The sequence below is a fragment of the Cricetulus griseus genome, chromosome 8 (assembly GCF_003668045.3).
Source record: "Cricetulus griseus strain 17A/GY chromosome 8, alternate assembly CriGri-PICRH-1.0, whole genome shotgun sequence".
NCBI lineage: Eukaryota > Metazoa > Chordata > Mammalia > Rodentia > Cricetidae > Cricetulus > Cricetulus griseus.
The window spans coordinates 86634672-86656169 of NC_048601.1; the positions used below are offsets into that span (position 1 = coordinate 86634672).

Here is a 21498-nt window from a genome sequence, read left to right on the forward strand (position 1 = left end):
TTTTTGAGCTGGCCTCACATCTGCCTGGAAGATGGCACTGGCTCTTGCTGTGACAGTCAATCTGAGAACTCCAGTCTGCCAAAGGGAACCTCTCAAAACAAGACATCATCGTGGCCATCCTGCTCTAAATCTTTAGGCTCCCCATGACAGGTAAAGCCAAGTCCTTCCACAGCTATGAGACCCAATGTCTTCCTCAACTCCCTCTCACTATGCCCAGGTCCCCAACTCCAAAGCCCTGTAGTCACATAGATACCTCCTATATCAGGCACACAGGCAATCTCCTGCCCTTAGGCTTTCAAACCTGCTAGTCTTCGTGCCTGGACACCTAGCCCCCACCCCCACTGGCTCTCCTCATGATCATTGCTGACTCCAAAATATCCTTCTCACTGAAGACTCCTAGATCTCTCCCAATAATTTCAGGGTAATGCTTCTTCCCCCCCATTCTAGGTCTATTTCCTCCCTACTTGGCACCTGCTGCGGACACACTGAGTTGTACTGCTTACCTTGTCTTCCCCAAGGAAATCACAAACTCTTTTTGATCTCTGAGGTTCACCACCTGACTCCTATACTAGGACCAGAGCAGGAAATGGTCCAAATGGCTTGGTGGGCATTCACCACATGCTGACAACAGACTCAAGGCGGGGCACAGGGCCCTTTAAAGCTAAAGTGGCTTAGAAAATTAGCAAGGAAAAGAATAGAAGACCAGGTGAATGGCTGGAATAAGAGAATGTGATGAAAGCCACTGAAATTCCGTTTCTCATAATGGTGGACTGAATAATTAGGACCAACCCTTCTACCGAGAACAGCTAACACATTTTCAAGCATTTCATATGGAAATAGCCTCTTCCGTATGGTGAAGACTTGGAAGCCAGAGAGGTTGGCCTAACCTGACTGGGAAAGCAAGAAAGTGTACTGTATTTTTTAGAACTGTTCTAAGATCTATGAAGGCATCAAAGCTGAGGGCCCTCTATGGGAACATACTACAGCAGGGTCCCCACTTTAACTTGGAGGTCTCCCAAAGGCCCACACTCCTGGAACAAAGATGAGCTAAAGCCACAAGATCCGAAGCCTGTCTTTTCATCACCTAGAGTGTCTGGGAACTGCAAATCAAGAACTGAAGGCCGCCACAGGCTGACAAGGCTCTCAAGTCCTGGCAGGGCCAACATAAGTCCTTTCTGGAAGGTACTGTCATCTTGGACCTCAGTTTATTCCTGTCCATGAATTAGACAATGCCACACACAACTGCTGGATACCACAAGTGCCAGCCAGGAGGCTAAATGCTTACTAACCTTGAGATGTCAGAAGGCAGTTATGCAACCGACCTCCCTGGACCAGAAAGCAAGCTTGAAATGTTTAGTAGAGAAGTAGATATACAAATTCCACAGCATATTACTGAATTCATGGAATATATTCACAGTGGGCAGGGAAGCAAACTAGGGCGGGGCATATCATGATGCTTTGGGAGAGAGGCAGAAGTAAGGAACCACCAAGCTAGGGTGAACAGTCACTTTCACATGTCATCAGCTATTAAGAAAGCAGACCATCAGCTTGCCACAGAAATAGAGTCCTAAATCCCAAGAGGGGAGGCAAGTTTTATGCAAGTGTTTTTGAGAACGGAGACAAGAAAAGAATCATTATCCAACGCCGCCCATCCCCACAGGCACAAATGTGGACGGGCTTTATCTAGATTTCTGGTCATGTCCCTGATGTAAGCACCACTATGAGAAAACCAAACAAACAAAAAGCACACTATTTCCAGGTGGACTTGGAGTCTAGTGGGCGAGAAATGGATTACTTCATTGTCTCGGAAAGGCTCTGTTTGCTTCCACCCTGTCAGTACTTCTCAACTCAAGTGATGCTGGAAATAGCCACCATTCCTGCACCAAAAGGCCATGTCACATCCCATCTTTGCCTCCCCACACTGGCTGCTATCTTTATACTGCAGGGCCAACAGCAGACATAAGAATAGTCACCCTGGGCTTGTCCCCTTTCCGACCATCCCCGCTATCATGGTGTGGTTATGGAGTGTTACAGGGAGACTTCAGAAGCCATGCAGCACCTACAGATCTGAAGGACTTGAAGACTTTTTCCAAGACTTCATGGAGTGTCTTCTTGCCGCAGGAAGAGATGTAATCCTGTGCTAGCTGCAAGAAGGGCAGGCAGTCTTCGCTCTCACTCCACACGTGCTGCGGCCCCGTAAGGGCAAGAAGGAAACAGAGAACACAAGTCATTACCCTAGAGTTTTAAAGAATCACGCATTCAAAGTCAGCCTCTGTTACAGAGTGAAACCCATCCACTCATTCTTCGTTTCTCTGCATGGCAAGGGATCAGAAAATGTCAAATCCATAGGACTTCCCCAAGCTTCATGCTCCCTGTGTCACCTGCTGTCTGCCATCTGCTCCCAAGTAACTAGAGACCAGGGAGGCAGACATCACCCCTGCTCACCGTCTCCAGCGGGTGCATGAGGCTCATTTTAAAAGAGGAGGGAGGAGAAATCAGAGCTCTGGCCTTCAAATTCCTTTACTTTGCCCTCAGCTACAGCTGAAGAATTAATTAACCATAGTTTGTAATCATGTACTTGGAACAAGGTGTTCCCTCTGCAGATCGCCCCTTGAAAAGGGGTGTTGGGAAATTTCTTCAGAATGGAACAAACTTATGAGAAATTGCAAAGTCGGCACCGAGTCACCAGGAAGCCAGTCATCCTTCAGGGCACCTTAGGTGGGCATCGTACCCACACATCACTAATTCAACCTAGTGCCTGTGGAGAGCAGCCTGCATTTAGGTTTGTTCTTGTTACTGAGGCCAGGAAATGTTTCTCTATTCGAGGAAATCCACCTTATTATGTCTTTAAAACTAAAGAAAGTTTTTCCCATAATGGTCAAAGATCTAGAATAAGCCAGAGAAACAGGCTGATGAGGTCTAGCTGAAGAAGCCCCAGATCTGCAGAGCCAACCAGCCAGGAACACAGGGTAGCCCAGGGGTCTGACTCAGGGTGTCAACCAATGAGACAGTGCTAAGGCCTGGTGAAAGGGAAGGTGCTTGGTGGACTGGAGGAGACTCAGAGGCTAGGCAGTAGGAGACAAGACCTAGCTAGAGAAGGGATCCTAGGGGCCCACGTAGCACTACCTGCCTGCTTCTATTCATGTACATAAGCAGGGCATCACCCTAGAAAGTTGTTTGCCATCCCATGAGCGCAGCTCATCATCTTCTTTCTCACTGCAGGGTGCCCAAGAAGAGCTGTGGAGACCTCTGACACAGCTGGGGTCTAAGTGAGGATATGACAACACCATTTATTAACTGCTAATCATCTTATATCTACTGTATTTAAAAATAAAAAGTATTTCATTTTATTTAAACTACTTCTTTCCAAAACTAAAGGTATCTAGCAGGGTTGGAATACAAGACAAGTTTGATCTGAAAAATAAGTCTGATGTGTGTGTGTGGCTGGGGAGAGGGGGGCGGGGGGAGGGGAGTGGACAAAAGAAAAATAATAAAAAGGAAAGAAACATAAAACCGGGGGTGATGAGAGAGCAAGCAGCCAGGTGAGCGGGCAGAGCCTGCCATCAGAGTCTGAAGGTCTTTCATACAAAGATAAATGGGTGGGTGGCTAAAGCCCAGAGTCCTGGGCCACCAGATACAACCACTGCAGCTGCAGCTGGCAAAATACTTCAGGCACATATAACCGAGCACAACATTAGCCAGGCACATATGACCGAGCACAACATTAGCCAGGCACACATAACCGAGCACAACATTAGCCAGGCACACATAACCAAGCACAACATTAGCCAGGCACACATAACCGAGCACAACATTAGCCAGGGAAAAGCTGCAGCAGCAACTGGAGAAGCTGGCTGCAACCATAGAAATAGCTCAGCTGGAAGTGTCAGACTGAAGAATCCTAGCTGCCCCTGGGTACAGTCGGTGCTAGAGCCCATGGGTACAGTGGGCTGCAGGCCTCCAGTGATGGCAGAAGATGCCAAGGAAGCCAGAAGTGGAGTGGAGCAGGGGTTCTCCAGCTTTAGCAGTTGACAGTCACTTGGAAGCTTGTTACCTCCCAGCGTTTCTGATTGGAGGTGGGCTACATTTCAGTATTTTTCATGGAGAACTCAAGCAGTTCCGATACTGACCACAGTCATGAGCTGCAGTGAAGTGGCCTCCACAGCCCACACCCCGAGTGGCCTGCCTCTCCCATAGCAAACGCCCGATGTGAGCACTGTGTAATTACAGGCCATCTGTGGTGCCACCACCACACTGTGGCTCTTCTTTCTGTTACATCAGGCCTGACCTCACCCGGCTAAGGCAGCACAAGCAGTCACCCTCAAGAGGAAGGGAGCATGTTCCACTTTCTATATAGAGATGACAACATCTGGTCATCAAAAGGTGACGTTAGATCAGTAAGGTAACCCAATCCCGCTGAGTTCTTCTTGTCCTGGGGGCATGCTGCTAGACTTTCTGCTATGAACTCGAGGCCAAGACGGTTCAGAGCACACCCCTGACTCTTTCTGAACACCTGTGTCCTGAGCTATGTGACTTTCTCGTCGTCATGTAACCAGCCTCCTACAGTCAGTCACAGGTTCTGAGCCAGGGATGAGACCTAACCAGGGAATTATCTGAAGGGAAACAGCATCTGTACTGAACAAGCAACATTTGTCTAGCATTATTCTTGAACAGTATAGAACAATGCACACTTACTTCACATTCTCACTGTTCTGAGCATCCTGAGTAATCTAAGACAGTTAAGGCATACTACAGGGAAATGTGTGTAGGGTATGTGTAAATATGTCATTTCACACAACAGCTCTGAGCAGCCTCAGATTTGGGCATCTAAGGAAGGTCCTAAAACCAATTTCCCCATGGACCATCTGATCTGCTATCCTTGTTCTTTTGTGTGTGGGGGGGGGGTGGTGTGGGTGTTGGTTTTGAGACAGGGTTTCTCTGTGTAGCAGTCTTAGCTGTCCTGGAACTCGATTCTGGCTCTAGTTTTAATTGGTGTTCCTTAATCTAAAACCGATGTCTGTCCTCAGAGCAGGCAGAACACAAAAACCACAAGCTACCTGTGGCACACCCAGTGGGAACAGCATGGTTAGCCATAACTAAGGCAGCCTGCTCATTGTGTTGAGCATTGATTGTATCGGCAAGAAACTGAGGTTCAAAAGGCTAAGTGACTTGCTAGTGGTACATGGGCAGCAGAAGGCAGAGAGCACCCCACAGAGGTTTGGCACGAACACCCTCAGCTGCCTCTGTGCAAGCTGATTAGGGGGGCCTTGGCTCAGCCACATGTAAGTCACAGACCACAGCCATCCCAGAGGGGGTCTGAAGATCACAGGTGTCGGCTTGCGAACTGCCTATCTTTTAGCAGATAATCAATAACTGCTTGTTCCCCATTGTTTGCACTCATCACACCCCATCTTTACCCTCTTTATGATTAGCTGAATATGCAAGTGGCTTTGTTCTTCCTTGAAATAACCGATGAATAAGGCAATGTCACTGTGCACATGAGTCTTTATACAGCGCTCACAGTAATAATGGCTATAGTATGATTATCTGTGGATGGGAAACCAAAAGTAGCAGGGAAAGAGAAGTTTTTTTTTTTCTTCACACCATCACAAAATCACGATGCAGTTCCATTTAAATACATTGAAGAGACATGCTCACAAGTCAGAACGATGTAGACATACACACAAGAGTTGGTCCCAGAGCCCCTCCGTGAGTATCGCTTCTTTAATAATATGACTGTTATTTTTGTTTGGGTTTGAGGGGGAATGAAACTGCACAAAAATGTGGATCCAAATATGTTTCTGATGGACTCTCAGAAAAGGTGGAGCTACTAGGTAAACAGGGTCCTCCATACAATCAGTAACTTTTTTTTAAAGGTATCATCTATCATTCTTTTTTTAATTTATTCTTATTTTATGTACATTGGTGTTTTGCCCACATGTATGTCTCAGTGGTAGTGTCTGATCTTGGAGTTACAGACAGTTGTGAGCAGCTATGTGGGTGCTGGGATTTGAACCCAGGTCCTCTGGAAGAGCAATCAGTGCTCTTAACCACTGAGCCATTTCTCCAGCCCCCCCCCAGCATAACCAGTAATTTCTAATCTAAGTGAATGTAGGACACTCCTCAATTAGCGGACAAGGGAGGGGAGCAGCCAATTGGATACATAACTGCAAAGTTGCTCATGCACACAGTTCTGTCCACCTGGTACCTGAATGGCTGCCCACATTCCCCTTCCCAGGCCTGATAGCCACCAAGACCTTCTGAGTTGGTAGAATAGGGAATCACCATCCTGTTGCTGAGTTCCTGCCCCCTCTGCCTGAGTGGCACAGACCTTCTTGCTACTTGCAAAACCACAACTCCCAGCATGGTGGGCAGTTTGGAAAGGGGCTACATTGGCGGCTGGCCTGTGAAAACAACAACAAGCTGCCCAGGGGTGTAGCAATGAAAAGAATCTCTGTCCTTAGACCTCTGTATCTACCATGGGTCAATCTTCAGTGAGGGCTATCTGAGTCTCTTATACACTAAGCCTCAGTTTCCTCATCTATAAAATGTGTATAAAATCTACCTCATAGAAAATTTGTGAGGCCCAATAAGAAGTCATCTTTCAAGGCTGAGCAGATGGCTCGGTGGGTAAAGTGCTTGCTGTACAAGCATGAGGACCCTAGTTCAGAACCCCAGCACCCATGTAAAAACTTATAACCCCAGCAGTGGAGAGCAGGATCCTCAGGTCTCACTAGCCCTGAGGCATGAAGTACCTGTGTTGTAGGAACTTAGAAATGTCAGGAGACAGGTCATATAAAGGCTTGAGGGCACCACCCTCATCCCCACCTTCTGAGTGCTGGGCTTACCACCACCATGTCCAGCTCCAGATCATACTTTAGATAGATGCTGGTGGAGATAGTTCAATAAGGGAGAAAACATGTGAGGGCTCATCCCCAAGTGCCTTTGTAGTCACCGAGGGAAACAAGAGGGGACTGCACATGCTTTACCCACAATGCTGGCACAACTCTCGTGATCTGGACCCCGGAAGTGAAGCAGAGAAGTTAGGAGGTCTTTAGAAATGGGGCCAGGCCGTATTGTATGGATGGCAGTAACATTTACAGTGATTACAGTAACACAGGCTCCCAGATATGAGCACTGAGCATAAGCAGATGTGCTCTCCAGTAGCCCTGCCAGGCACTGACAACAGACTGCCACTTTAAGTGAGGTAACAGGAGGTCACAGCTGTTTAAGCCAGCAGAGAGGGGTTCAATGTTGTCTCCAAGCACACAGACAGAAGTGGGAGCTTGGATGTCTGAGCAGAAGCAGGGTTGCTACATCACTTCTGAGCTAGCCAAACGTCCTGACAGCCACAATGCCATTTGTATGTTGGATAGCCTTGACCCAGGAAAGACCAAGCCTTCATCAGTGTTTGTAAGTTTTTCAATGATCTAAAACGTTGTAAATGGAGAGATGCTACACAACATTCTTACTGTTACCAAAATCTTCAAGTAGCAGAGATACCACTTAATTAGAGGCAAGCACTTAGCACACTCAGCCTGGTAAAGAGTCAAGGAACAATCTGGCTAAGAAAACACCTGTAGTTGGCAACTTGTCCATCGTGGTCCCCAGAAACTTTGAGAAAGTGCTCGTGTGTCCAAGGAATTACATTCTCTCTTCTTCATCCCCTAGATGGTCAGCCAAGACTTTGCTCATTTTAAGAACATGAATCAATAGTTTACCAGTCATCACAGTGAATACTGTTCTGTGGTGAGGGATTATTTTTGAAAGAGGGTCTCAGGATCCTAGGCTGACTTGGAACTTATTAGGTAGAAGAACTTGAATTTCGACCCTCTGTTTCTACCTTCCAAGTGTAGGGATTACACCCCACACACCCCACCTCCACTTTTGCAGTGCTGGGGCTTTACACCCAGGGCTTTACACAAGAACTCTACCAACCAAGCTACATCCTTAGTTCCAGGTAAGGCTTTTAAACAAAGCGAGTGGGGAACATCAGGTCTCTGAACTTAAAATTTGCAGGACACGTTGTGCATTGAACTGCTAGATGTGCCCTAAACGATCGCCAGGGAACTGGTACTAGGAAACTAATTTTGTGGAAAGGCAACTAAAGAGAAGACAAGTGGACAGAACTCAAATCTAGGTGCCACCCAAAGCCAGGAGCATTTTTTTTTTTTTTTTTTTTTGAGATAGGGTCTCACGGATCCTAGGCTGAACTTCCCAAGGATGAGTCAGGGGCGCCAGGCGCGGGGTCCATGTCCAGCTTTGTCACTCCACCTGATGAGCCAAGCCAGTGGATGCACCGCCCCATCTCCCTCCGCAGAAGCAGCCGCAGCGCCTGCTCCAGCCTCAGGCCAGCGACCACACGATAACCCTCATTCCCAGCTGCCTCCATCTTACATTTGGGGACTATTATTTATAGTGCTTACAAACAAGCCATGGCGCGCCATCCCCGCCCTGCCTCCACGCCTCCCATCACAACCGCGTGCTCTCTGCATCCCCTTCCTAAACTGTCAGGGCCAGGATCCCTAGTGGGGGAGATGCGGGTCGACGGTTTGGCTACCATAGTTCTTGTCCCGGTCCTTCTGGGCCGGGGTGTGTGGGTTCTTCCTCTGGAAAAGCTGAAATGCCTTGGTGGAGCCACAGCAGCCTCATGGATGGCCAGAACCTGCACAAGGGACACACACTTGCTGGCAGTTCATTGAGGAGCTAGGGAAGCCTGGGACTGGGGATAGGCGTGACCCCCGCCCCCCTCCATCCCCTCGCGCGAGGGCGAGCGCGTGTGTGCACGCGCATACATTTTCAAGCTTCAGGGCGTAATTCTGCAAACAGGGTTCAAAAGATCTAGCACTGCGGGTGTAGACAGAGGCTTTGTGTCCTTCCGAGAGACTCGCAGCCTGGGGCGGGGCGGCTTCAGAGTTGTTTCTGAGACCGCGAGGGGAAAGGACACCTCCCCGGACTGGACCTTGGATCTAGACGCAGGAGCCATGCGCCCCGCCCGGTGGATGCCACACAGGGACTCCCTGGGGATGCTCCGAGCCCCGCGTCCGGCACAGGGTGGTCCGGGAGGGCGGCTCCGCGGCTCCGGGCGCCCTGCCTCTGTCACCCCGCCCCACCCGGCCTCACTGGAGGGGCTCGGGCGCAGCGGAGCTCGCCTTTCCCGGGTACTCACAAAACTGTCGCCGCAACCGTTGTCGGGACACAACACGTAGAAGGATACGCCCGGGTCGGCATAGAAGTCCATCCTGCGCTCGCTCTCTTCGGCGGCGATGAGCTCGAAGGGCGTGCTGGAACACCACTTCTCCGCGACATCTGCCAGCTGCTGGAAGTCCATGGCGGCGCCGCCCGCGCCTCCTCCGGGGCTCGCCGCTCCCGGGTCTGTTTACACCGCCCGCTCCGCCTCCGCCCCGCCCCCACCCCCACCCCCGCCGCCCGCCTAGAAAGGAACCTAAGCACCCGGGGGCCCCGCCAGCCCGGGGCCGCCCCGGCTCGTGACGTCACGAGCCCTGGCCAATCCTCGGAGCCCGACCCGGCGGGGCCCCGAGCCCGGTGACGTCAGGGTGTGGGCGGGGCCCCTGTCTCCGCAGGTGGTGGCAGGGTGGGGCGGGTCTGGCTCCGGACCCTTGGTGCCGAGCCAGTGTGGTAGGCTTGCCCCGGAATCCGCTCGAAAGGCGAGAGTCGCTCGCAGAACTACAGACTGCTTGGTGCCGCGAGAGCCTAGGAAAACAGCTTTGCTATCTACAGAAACCAAGATTCTGTCCTCCAAGGAACCCTGAATGTTTCTTCCAGACCGATTGGGAAGTGTACATCAAGTTCAGTGCTTTTACAAATGTCTTCACTATTATTCGGCTTAAATGTATGTTGTATGACCTAGAATGCCCAAATGTTTTGTTGGTTGGTTTGGGGTTTTGGTTTGAGTTCCTGGAGATTGAACCCAGGGACGTATTTTCCTATACAGGCATGCTACCACTGAGCCACTGAGCCCAGCTTACTTGCTGGGAAAGCAGGCAGCCTGATCATTGGCCACACCTGTTGAATGTTCGGGATGCTGCTTGCCCAACAAGCACCTTGGATTACAGGGGGTGCAAGAGTCCTCGCCTGGACACTCAGCTTCCAGGAAGGACACATTAAACAGCATCCATCCTATAAACATCCATCATGGTTATTTTTAAAGTGTGCCTTGCTAGGCTGGGGATGTAAACATGAAGGGTTGGTCTTTACCTAAGTGAGCAGGCATTCTAGCCAAGTCCAGCTAATTAATACACCTCTTATTCCTGAAAGGCCAGAGGTGTTCCACAGTTGTCTGCTTTGATCATTACTGGGGCAAGAAATTTCATTCTCTTGGCTCCCCCTAGTCAACTGAAGCAGAATCCCTACAGTGTATCCATGAGGCTCTGAGATAAAGAAGAGACGGTGAGCAGCCCAAAGGCATCCTGCACAACACATGTGTCTGGATCTTTCTCTTTTCCTTAGCATGTCTAGATCTTCACCCTGTAAAACACTTCCCTGATTTCACCCGTCTTCCTTGAAGCCAATTTAGTTCAGTGACCAACTATGGAGTATATGCTGGGTACCAAAGATGCATGCGCACAGTTTTGCCCTCAAGGAACATACAACTCTACACAGAACCTAAATGGCCCATCAACTATCCTGTCAGATACTAATCTAGGTGCTGTTCTTGGATTTTGCAGATGCACTTAAGGCACTTAAGAGAGAGAGATGATCCTCTGAGCCTGGTGAGGCGATGTACTTGGGTACACCCTGGAGAATATCCACTAGGGATGGAGGTGGGCACCTGGTGAGCACAGGTGCTAAGAACAATCCTCGCCAACAACCAGTAGTAAGAAAGCAGACTTCAAGACTAAGCTTAGGTTGACTTTCTCACAAAGTTTCCAGACAAGACTTGTCCCTGGCTGATGCTACAGGCTTGGGATGCCCTGAGCCAAGAAGCCATTTATGCGTTTCTGAGCTGCACTCTCTGCTTCCGAACTGTGGACCACCAAATAAGCTTTTGAGTTTGTTTAAATTTCTCTTGCAGTAGTAGAAACAATAAAGAGGCAACTAGAGACAGGCAGAACAATTCCACAACTTCAGTAAAAAGTTATAAAGTTGCAAAGTGGGCAACACAAGATATCTCAAGCATCCTTCTAATTTTACCTGGTTCTGACACTAAAATATGTGTTAATCTGGAGGGCCAAGTCGCCCTTCCTGAAGGGCCACAGATGCAGGGTGCAGTTCTGCATCTGGTTGCTTACTGACGAGTTAACAGCTTGTCCATAAATCAAAGCCCAAATCTGATCCAGAAAGTGTTCCACTTGAACCTCAGTTTCCCTAGATGACTGGGAAAGCGGCCTTTGCTTAAATAAAAGCATCAACCTTCATCAAGCCTCCACCACCCCAGGCTGGTCCTGGGGTGCAGCCCAAGTATTCCAGTCCTAAGGCAGGAACCCTTCTGAGCTCCTACCAGGTATTTGTGTTGTAAGTGGGTGGAGGAACTCCAGGGCTTACAGAACTCCTTTTCTTGTGTTCCCACAAGCCTATTACCAGGGGCGGGGAGTGGAAGGAAGTGAACGTTTATTACTACTAGCAAGCTGAGAGCTGAGCAGTCTTCATCATACTTAGAAAAATATTTCTGCTCAGAAGCCTTGCTGTCTTTAAAAATTACCACCTGGCTTTTGGGAGCTGTGCACTGGGAAAGAGAAAATGCAGACGCATACCCACGGCTGGGACGTCTTAGGAGCTCAGTGTGGAGCAGCAGAGTCTGTCCTACACTCAGGCTAAAGCCAGCTTTCCACCCACCTGGCTCTCCAGTTCTCTGGGTTTTTTAATCTCCTTTTGAGTAAGGCTGACTTTAACACACAAGTGGACCTCCTATTCACCCCCACGTGGCAAGTCCATTTATTTAGTCTACTCTTTGGCAAAACCAGCGTCACCCACACAACCTCTTGATTCCACAGCAGGGGGAACTAGGAGAGGAGAACGCTATCTCCAAGTCACCCTTGGTCTGAGCCCAAGGCAGCCGCATCCTGTCAGGAGACACTGTCCAGGCAGTTGGTAAGGCACGTGTAGTTTAATACAACATCTGAGGAGTGACATACGAAAGAGCAACCCAGGAAGAAGGAGAGGGCACCCCTGAAACACAGTCTGGAGGGTCAGTAGAGGGAGAGGAGGAGTATAGGGACACAGAGAGTGGCTGTCAAAAAACTCAACCTCCTTGAAAACAAAGTCCAAAGAAAAATGAGAGATGAACAAAAATTAAAATTTACATAAAAGAATCATTGAAATTTACTCTAAGTATCTACAAAGCTCAGGGGAGTGAATTCGGTCAATGATCCTATCTTCTGGCTGGGGATGCTCATTCAGTATGTGTTTTTTTAATACACCATTGCTAGTTTTTACTTTTGTTGTTGTTGGTAGTCCTCTAAAAGGCTTGAATCTAGATCCATCTCCAAAGCTAGAAATCAAATCCAGAGCAGAAAGCATGCTAATATTCCAAAGTTATATCTGAGAGAGAGAAAGAGAGGGAGAGAGAGGAAGAGAGAGAGAGAGAGAGGGAGGGAGGGAGAGAGAGAGAGAGAGAGAGAGAGAGAGAGAGAGAGAGAGAGAGAGAGAGGAACTTTGCATAAAAATCTCTAGTATCTCACATATCCCAGGGCCAGCCATGGTCTTATGAGAGCCAAAACCCAGGAACTTAAAAACCACTAAGAACACCCCTCCCCTTCCTTTTCTCTTCCCCTCCCCTCCCCTACCTTGACATCTGCCCCCATCTCCCTCTGTCCGCTAGGATTTCTTTACATTTAACCCCTTCACATTAGCATGCTCTTCTCTCGAATGCCCACTGTTTCTCCTTCTCCAGACACATGGTTGAGAATGCTTTTCCACAATGGCAGCTTCCACTTACCAATGTCCATAGCCTTCATCACAGCTCCCAGGTTTACCACCATGCCTAAATCCCAGCATCAATGTGATTGGCTCCCTGCAGCCAGGAGGGTATTGCCATGATCACAAACATGCCTTATGAAGATGGACACTCTCAGTGAAAGAGAGCAGAGCCGGGAATGCACTCCACATGGCAACCATTCCAACAACTCAGAGAAAGTACACACGTGAGACCGAGAGTCTCATCACAAGGGAAGAGCATCCACAACTCTTCCAGAGGACCTGGGTCTGATTGCTAGCACCCATACCAGACAGCTTACAAACTCCTGTAACTCTAGGCCAGAGGATCTGGCACCATCCTCTGGCCTCTGCAGGCACACGCATGCATAGACACAGATAAATAAAAAGAAATCTTGAGAAATTACACGCAGGTTCACAGCAGCCCATAAAGAAAGAAGAGCTTTAAGGTGATGAGACTCAGAATGGTTTTTTTTTTTTTCTTTCTTTTCTTTTTTCTTTTTGGTTTTTCGAGACAGGGTTTCTCTGTGTAGCTTTGGAGCCTATCCTGGCACTCTCTCTGGAGACTAGGCTGGCCTCAAACTCACAGAGATCCGCCTGCCTCTGCCTCCTGAGTGCTGGGATTAAAGGTGTGCACCACCAACGCCCGGCTGGGACTCAGAATGTTTTAACAGCAGCAGCAGCAACAAAACCCTGGCGGAGGGAGTGTTCTGAATGTGACTCATAGTAAGCCCTTTTAAGAAATAAAGCAGGGAAATGACACAGTGGGAAGTACAGCTCAAAGTGTGACACACGCACACAGCGTTTTAGGGTCTTGTATGATCTGTGTATACTTTGGCAACAAGGACACTGAGAGGTCCATATACAGATATGACAGCATTTCTTTCCCAAAGACAACTAGAATAGGCAGACGGTCCAATTCTTGCAGCAGTTCACAAGCTAGTGTGCTGTGATTCTGCGTCACTGGATGGAAGCCCAGGAAGAATCAGGAGATTCACCCTGACTATCTTGTGCTTTTGGGTCTTTGCTCTTCTGTTTCTCTATACAGATGCACTTAGGACTGAGGTGTCTCCCACTGAATCATCGGAAATGGAGACTATGTAACTTCAAAGATACATCGGATCTACTAACCTGCCTAACATGCTAGATTAGCCACACAGCTCCTGGATGTCAGTGGTTTTCCTTCAGGAGAACAGGGCCGACTAGGAACGCAGTTTTCAGCACCATTCAGCACTGATGGAAAGATTACACAACATGTCACTAGTTTGGGAATCATGTTTTTTACTGGATATACATGTTGTTTCCCCATCTTCCTTAGGAGGAAGTGTAGACCCATCTGCACATACAGAGAGCGAGGTAGGCATATTGCTTTCTCCTAAGACCCACCTGACTCAACCATTTTCCAAAATTCATAGTAATTGTCTTAGCTAGCTAGATGGAAAGAATTCTAAATGGCTTTAAGCAGGAAAAATATGAGCACCTTCCGTGAAGGATAGATGCACGGTGATGAGGCCAGCACTTCTCCTGGGAGCAGCAGTTGGCTAGTTTGGGATCTTTGACATTGCTTCTTTGATTTAGAAACTGAAACAACATCCTCTCTAAGATCTGCCTCTGAACAGACAGCAATGATTAAGCCACAAATGAATGCAGCCAATTCATCTTCCAGGCAAGGAGCATAGATAAACCATAAACTCTTCATCCAGTATGTGTGCCAACCTCTCTCAAGTCTGTTTCTGACCACTGTCTTCCTGATGTACATTGTGTGTGACCATTTTAGGACCAGCTTCCCAGACAAGGAAATGGAAATAGATCCTGGTCCATCCATGAAGAGACAGGGTGACAGAGGGGAGAAGCTATGTGTTTTCCTGGGCAACCTTGCCAGTCAAAGCTTCTAGATTGAATCCTAGTATGTAATCTTGGCTCTGCCTCTGGGTCTCTGTCTCATTTTCTCTTGTGTAACACACACACACACACACACACACACACACACACACACACACACACACACACAATGTGTTTATATGTGTGTGTGTGTTATAGTATTAGTTATGTAATATATGTACACTAATATATAAACATGACCTACTGGGTCCATTTATTGCTGCTTGCATGTTTGAAACTTGGTATTGTATAATAAGTTCAGGGGCCTATCTCAGCATTCCTTAGTATCCTGTAGCTCTCTGTCTAGGGGTGGGGACCAATGAGGCCCCCCCCCCCCCCCCCCCTTCCACATTAGTATGTCCTGTCCTTGTTCAGGTCTTGTTTAGGCAGCCACTTTGTTGGTGTATAATGGCTGAATCTTCCCTGGCATTTCTAGGAGAAAAACGATCTCAGAGCAGATGCCCTGGTCCTCTGCTTCTTAGACCTTTCTGCCCCTCTTTTTCCATGTTCCCTGAGCCATGCTTGCAGGAATTCGGTTATGGATTTACCAGCTGGGGCTGGGCACCCCATGATCTGCATTTTGGCCAGCTGCAGTTTTCTGTGATGGTCTCCGTCTGCTGCAAAGACAAGCTTCTTTGATGAGGGATGAGACTAGGTTTATCTGTGGGTGTGAGGGCGAACATTTAGAAGGCAGTTAGGAATTATTCTGGTTTAGTAAAGTAGCAGTAGAAAGTTCTTTAAATCCAGAACCTCACCAGCCTCCAGTAGTTGGCCAGGTTTCAAGGACCAGGCATGATTTCCATCCTGTTGAGCAGGCCTTGAGTACAATTAGTCCGATGTTGGTAACTGCTAAGATATGAATGCCACTATTGCACCCTTAGGGCTATCTTGCCAAGCTGGTTATTGTTGTGGTTCATAGGCATCACAGCTGGGTAGGACTTTTTAAATCTCATTCATTCACTCATATACTTGAGAAAGAAAACCTGGTTCTCTTTGCAGAGAGGTCCTTAGGCATTTCCTAGGAATTATGGTGAAACAATGACAGAGTTTGCTGACTGTTGTGCGACAATCATTCTCTTTTATAACATTTAATTGCCTCAAATGAAACCCCATATCCATTTCATTAGTCATATCCCATCTCCTCACTTCCAGCTCCAGGGAAGCACCAATCTGCTTTCAGACTGTGGCTTTAACTACGAGTGCTTCATACAATATGTGGCCTCTTATATCTGGCTTCTTCCACTTTAAGCTCCCATGTTATAGCATATATCAGTTGTATCATTGCTTCTTATGGTGGAATACAACTCCATTGCACAGGTACTCAGCATTGCGTTCATCCACTCATCACTTGATGGGCACCTGAGCTATTTCACTTTTTGGCAACTGTCATTTGTATGTGAGCTTTTCTTTGAACATCAGTTTCCAGTTCTTGGGAACCCAGGAGTGGAATTCCTGGGCCCTATAGTAGTTCTCTGTTTAACCCACCGAGGAGCTGCCCAACTGCTTTTCTGTAACAGCTGTGCCATTTGCACTTACCACATGCAAAGGTTCAATTTCTCCACGTTCTTGCCTTCACTTGTTATTATCTGGCCTTTCGCCCTCTAATTACAGCCATCATAGTGAATATGAAGAGGTATCTTATTGTAGTTTTAGCTCACATTTCCTTAATGACTAAGTTGTTGGCTTTCTGAGGTCATACAAGACTAGTCTCATACCGTGGATTGTATTTTAGAGAACTCAGGACTGAAAATACAATAGATCACTGGTTCTCAACCTTTCTAATGCTAGGACCCTTTAATACAGTTCCTTATGTTGTAGTGACCCCAACCATAAACTTATTTTCATTGCTACTTTATAACTGTAATTTTGTTACTGTCATGAATCGTAATCTAAATACCTGTGTTTTCTGATGATCTTAGGCGACTCCTGCTGAAAGGGTCATTTGACCCCCAAAGGGGTCGTGACCCACAGATTGAGAACTGCTGCAGGAGATGAGTGTTCATTACCCCCTGGCAGCTTTTTTCTGCAGAGACACGATGAGCTTTGTATATCAGCTGAGTACCCAAAACAGTTATATTCGGCTTGGGGAGACAGGGGATGAGTGCCTATGAATACATCCTAAAGGTTGGCAAGCTAGAAAATTTATAGTTCAACCCAAGCCTCTCTAATCCCATTATACTAAATGGTGACTGAAGGTCACCAGCCGCTGTTTTCATCTCCATTTTCACTTTTAATAAAATGTGTCATGGTGAAACCTTTCAAGGAAAATGGGTACCTACTTCTTAAAAGGTTTCTGTTGTACTAATGTGAGGAAAACACTCTGTGATGATAAGACTGCTGCTGTAATGGAAGGGTGAGAGGCTCTTATTAATAACCTTCCGGGGCTGAGCATTTACTGTGTGGGATCTTGCCCCAGGCAAGTTATTAGTAGTTGAGAATGCACAGCTTGCAGACATTATATCATTCTTAATAACAGTCCTCTCCATGGCAGCAAGCTGATTCTGTCTAGGTTCAGGCCCAAGCTCTGCCATTTGCTAGCTAGCCCCTATGAGCACCCATTTCATTATCTAGAGATATGGAAATTAAAATGCCCATCTCTTACAGTTGTTTTCAGGGTGTGTGAAGATAATCCATGTAACTTCCTACAGTGCCAGATGCATGGACAAAAGACAACCCATGTCTGTTACCTTTGGCTTCTCTCAAAAGAGGAATTGACTGATACTTTGTGGCCTGGAAAGTGAGGCGCTAGTCCTACAGACGCCATCAGTTTTGAGGGTGCTTTCCTGGCTCACAACCATTGCCCGTTCCCTGATAACTATGTGCTGACCAGAAGTGGTGAACACACAGCAGTTACATCAGTGCCCCTCAGGCCACTTCTAATTGAGCATGGAGACAGAAACGGGACCAAAGTAGGCCAGTCCATTCCTGTCTGAGGATTTGGGAATAAGGTCAAAAGACAGATGGCTCAAGCCATACAAGCTGTATGTAGCAAGTACTACGGCACATGACTTAGGGATGCTGCCAGTGGTTTCTAGCTTAATGGTGGGCAAGTGGGCGTGCCACTTCCCTCTGAGAAGGAGCAGAGGGAAGCAGACAAGCAGCAGGGACTATTGAGGAGAGCTAAGGAAAGCCCAGCAGCCTCCCTGTTTCTGGTGCCGGCCCTTCCCGAGGTAGCCCTGCTGCTCTCTTTCACCTGGAAGTACAGCCACCTGCTTAGTTATAATAAAGGCTTTCAAGGTTGCTTCTCCAATTTGGTGGGCAAGGTTTTCATAGGTCACAGACTTAACCGTGCAAGCAGTGGAGCTTGCGGTAATGTCCCATTGGAGACCTCCTTCCATCCAGTGGCCGAAAAGCAACCATATCAGCTCCAGATAAACTCAGGCATGTCCAGGTGCCCAGACACTTTAGGGTTCACCCAAATTCAGGACATTCTCACAGTGGTCTTCTTTCCAGAATGGTACCACAGGGCTTCTTGGTTGCACTGGAATGGGAGACATTTAGTCCAGAATCATCATATTGTATCATCTCACTTGGACTGGGCATGGTGTAATCTCAGAACTTGGGATATGGACACAAGATGATCAGGAGTTGAAGAGCATCCTCAACCACATTCTAAACTCGAGCCCAGTCTTGAGAATGAGAATCTGTCAGTACTACTACTACTACTACTACTACTACTACTACTACTACTACTACTTGTTATAAAGAATCTCACTTGGAACTAAGTTTGAATGTCAGGACCCAACTTGCATCATCATCATTGTCATTGTGGTCATCATCATCATCATCATCATCAACATCATCACTGAGAGCCTGACTCAGAGTTCAAGTATGTAGGGAGATATCCCAGGTACCTGTAGTATTGACCATGCCCATTTGGGGCGTGGTCACAGGTACATAGTAGGCAGGTGGAATAAAAGGCTGGGGACAGGGACACACGCAGAGGCTAACCTGGGCTGCCAGCTTCTGTTGTGAGTAATTTCCCATAATAAATAACCAACTATACCCTTTATCCAGTGTGTGGTTCAATTTCCTTTTCACAAGTATCTTGTTGAACCATTTCAGTTTGCTGACAGATGAGGAGGGCTATCATGTGACTTCTTAGGTGTGCATATATACCATTTACCAGGCTGTACGAGTTTAATTTATTTCTTGATTGCTGGGATCTGAGAACCTGCCTCCCAAGAATGCTTTCCATCTTGCAAACCTACCATCGCGCCCCTCTCCCCACCCCATGATTCCAGGATAATCTCCTCTCAGATAATCAGTCTGCATTCCTCAGTAATTCTGTAACCTGGAGGAGACAAAAGGCTGGGCCAATGCTAGGCTGGCATCTGCCCATTCTCTTAAAGCCAGATTGCTTCTAGGAGGAGGAAAGAGGAGTGCCATTCCATCTAACAACCTTGTCACTCGTTTCAGGTCCTCTTTGTCTTTTGGCCTAGAGGGGAACTTGCTGATCCATTCTAGTCTCTCCCAGCATGCACTGCAGCTAGTTGTAGGCCCACTTTAAACATCCCAGCCTTGCTGAGAAGTCTCCACCAAGAAAGGTGGACTGGGGGAATATCTAAGTATGGAAGTTTTTAGCACACTGGAAACCAGAAATAATGGTTGAGTTACTCAGAATAACCAATTAAAACCAGTCTTTAAATTACACCTTTTCAATAGATGGAGTCTAATGGGGCTCTAGAACTAATTGGAATCGCAGGCATATTAGCTTAGGCATTTCTTTTTTAAATATCTAAGTGGTGGGTATGGAATAGTATATTTACAGAATAGCCAAATACATGCCTGAAACTTCCCATTTACCTTTTCTCCTGTTTGTGAGGGGTGTGCACCAAAGTATACATGTGGAGGTCAGAGAACAACTTGAGAGTTGGTTTTCTCCTCCCACTACAGGGATTCTGGGATGGAGCTTAGGTGGTCAAGCTACATAGCAGACACCTTTACCTACTCTTTATGCATCTCAATGGCCTCCAGTTATCCACAGTTTTTCTATCATTATTTTAAAATAAATTTTAATTTTATAAGGAAAACACAATACAATATTAAGTAAAATGACAGATATAAATACTTGTATACATCCAAACCCAGTTGTTACACCTATATTAACACATGCATAAACATGCATGCATATATAGACATGTAAAATATAAGGAAACATACAGCCATTTCCAGTACTGGTTTCTTTTTTTTTTTAATTTCCTTCTAATTTATGAATGTTCTTGACCTTTTATTACTGTAACAAAAAAGAAAGGGTTTTAAAAGAGTGGAATGGGACTTCTAATTTTCATAAAAGAAAGAATAATTTTGATAATTCTCTTTTGCTGTATTGCCTGAGAAAGCTGCACAAAATCTATCAAAAATATTTTAATACTTGGATGAACTGACAAGATAAATGAAGACCCAGGTGTGTGCCTAACAGAAAGGGAAGTCAGCAGAGAGAATGTGAAAGGTTTCTACAGCTGAGGTTGGTTAAAAGCTGCAGTGATTCCTAAAGGGCTGCACCAGAAATGAAATCTCAGAAAGCCACCACTACCACAGACAGACAGAAAAAAATGTATGCTCTTAGTGGAGAAAAATGGTCATGTGAAAAACAGATTCTGGTTGGTTTTCTCCCTGAATGTAGAGTCAAGTTTGCAGGTAGCCCAGGACAAGAAGATGAGTGCTCCCTAGATGGAAAGTGACCAAAGAAGTGGTCCAATACCAGAAGAGGAATAGAGCGCTCCCCAAGATGATAAGTGACCAAAGTGGTCCAATATCAGATGTTGCTCTCTAGGATGATAATTGACAAAAAGTGGTACAGAAACCATGACAATTAGTGCTCCATTAAATGATTAGTAACCAAAGAAGTGGTCTAAGTGTGGAGATTTTTCTTCAGCAAATGCAAAAGAGCTCTTGAGGGACTCATCTCCATGCAGGTCACAAGGCGGTCTCAGTGAACAAATTTACTAAAGATGAGTGCACAAAGAAAACAATGAAATGCAGGAAGAATCCTTTGAAAGAGTCAACAGACACACAGACCAGCACTAGAAGATCTTGAGGATTTCACATGATAAATGATGATATGAAACAGATTGTCAAGCAATCATGCTTCGAATAATTAAATCCTAGAACGATTAAAACACCAGAAAAGAACAAATTGGATGAAAGTTGTTTTCCCATGGTAGCTATGAGCACAGACACTAGAGCACAACTGCTGTGTTTGAAAGCCAACACTACCATCTACTGACCAGGTAGCTGTGGGAGACTCACCTCATAGACCTGTGCTTAGGTTCCTCATGTGTCAAGGGCAGATATTAATGGTGCCCGCAGTTATGGGCTGTGAGGATTAAATGCCCCCTCCTACACTGCTTAGAAAATTGCAAATATGAAGGGAATGTTTGGTTGCTATAGTTTGAATGTTAAATATCTCCAAAGGCCTGTGTGTTAAAAGCTTGGTCCTCAGAGCTGTGTGGTTGAGAGGCTCTGGAACCATGAAGCAGAAGGGCTGTGTGGAAGGACTTTAGGTCATTGGAACTATGCCTTTAAAAGAGATTGTGGACCCCAGTCTCCCTCTTCACTTTTCTTCCTAGACATATGAACAGTTTGACCTCATTAGTTTCCACCATGCTATCCTTCTTCAACAAAGGCTAAAGGCAACAAGGACAATCAACTATGGATTGGAACCGCCTGGGAGTTAAACTATTTATCTTTATAAGTTAATTGTTTTGGGGGGATGGACAG

The 21498-nt window shown here is 46.8% G+C and overlaps 1 protein-coding gene across 5 annotated transcripts in view; it reads right to left on the bottom strand.

Annotated features, from left to right (window-relative positions):
• Positions 1 to 21498, bottom strand: part of Mturn (maturin, neural progenitor differentiation regulator homolog) — a 42152-nt gene that overhangs the window by 11137 nt on the left and 9517 nt on the right. The window contains exons 1-3 of one of the 5 annotated variants that reach the window (XM_027429670.2): positions 9170 to 9418; positions 8561 to 8665; positions 2064 to 2186 (exon numbers count right to left, since the gene is read on the bottom strand). In XM_027429670.2, the coding sequence (XP_027285471.1) occupies positions 2064 to 2186; positions 8561 to 8665; positions 9170 to 9331 (390 nt within the window). In that variant the 5' untranslated portion in view covers positions 9332 to 9418. Of the gene's footprint in view, positions 1 to 2059; positions 2187 to 8560; positions 8666 to 9169; positions 9419 to 21498 lie in introns of those variants that run through there. The other 4 variants (XM_027429671.2, XM_035448637.1, XM_027429669.2 and 1 more) reach the window with 4 other exon arrangements.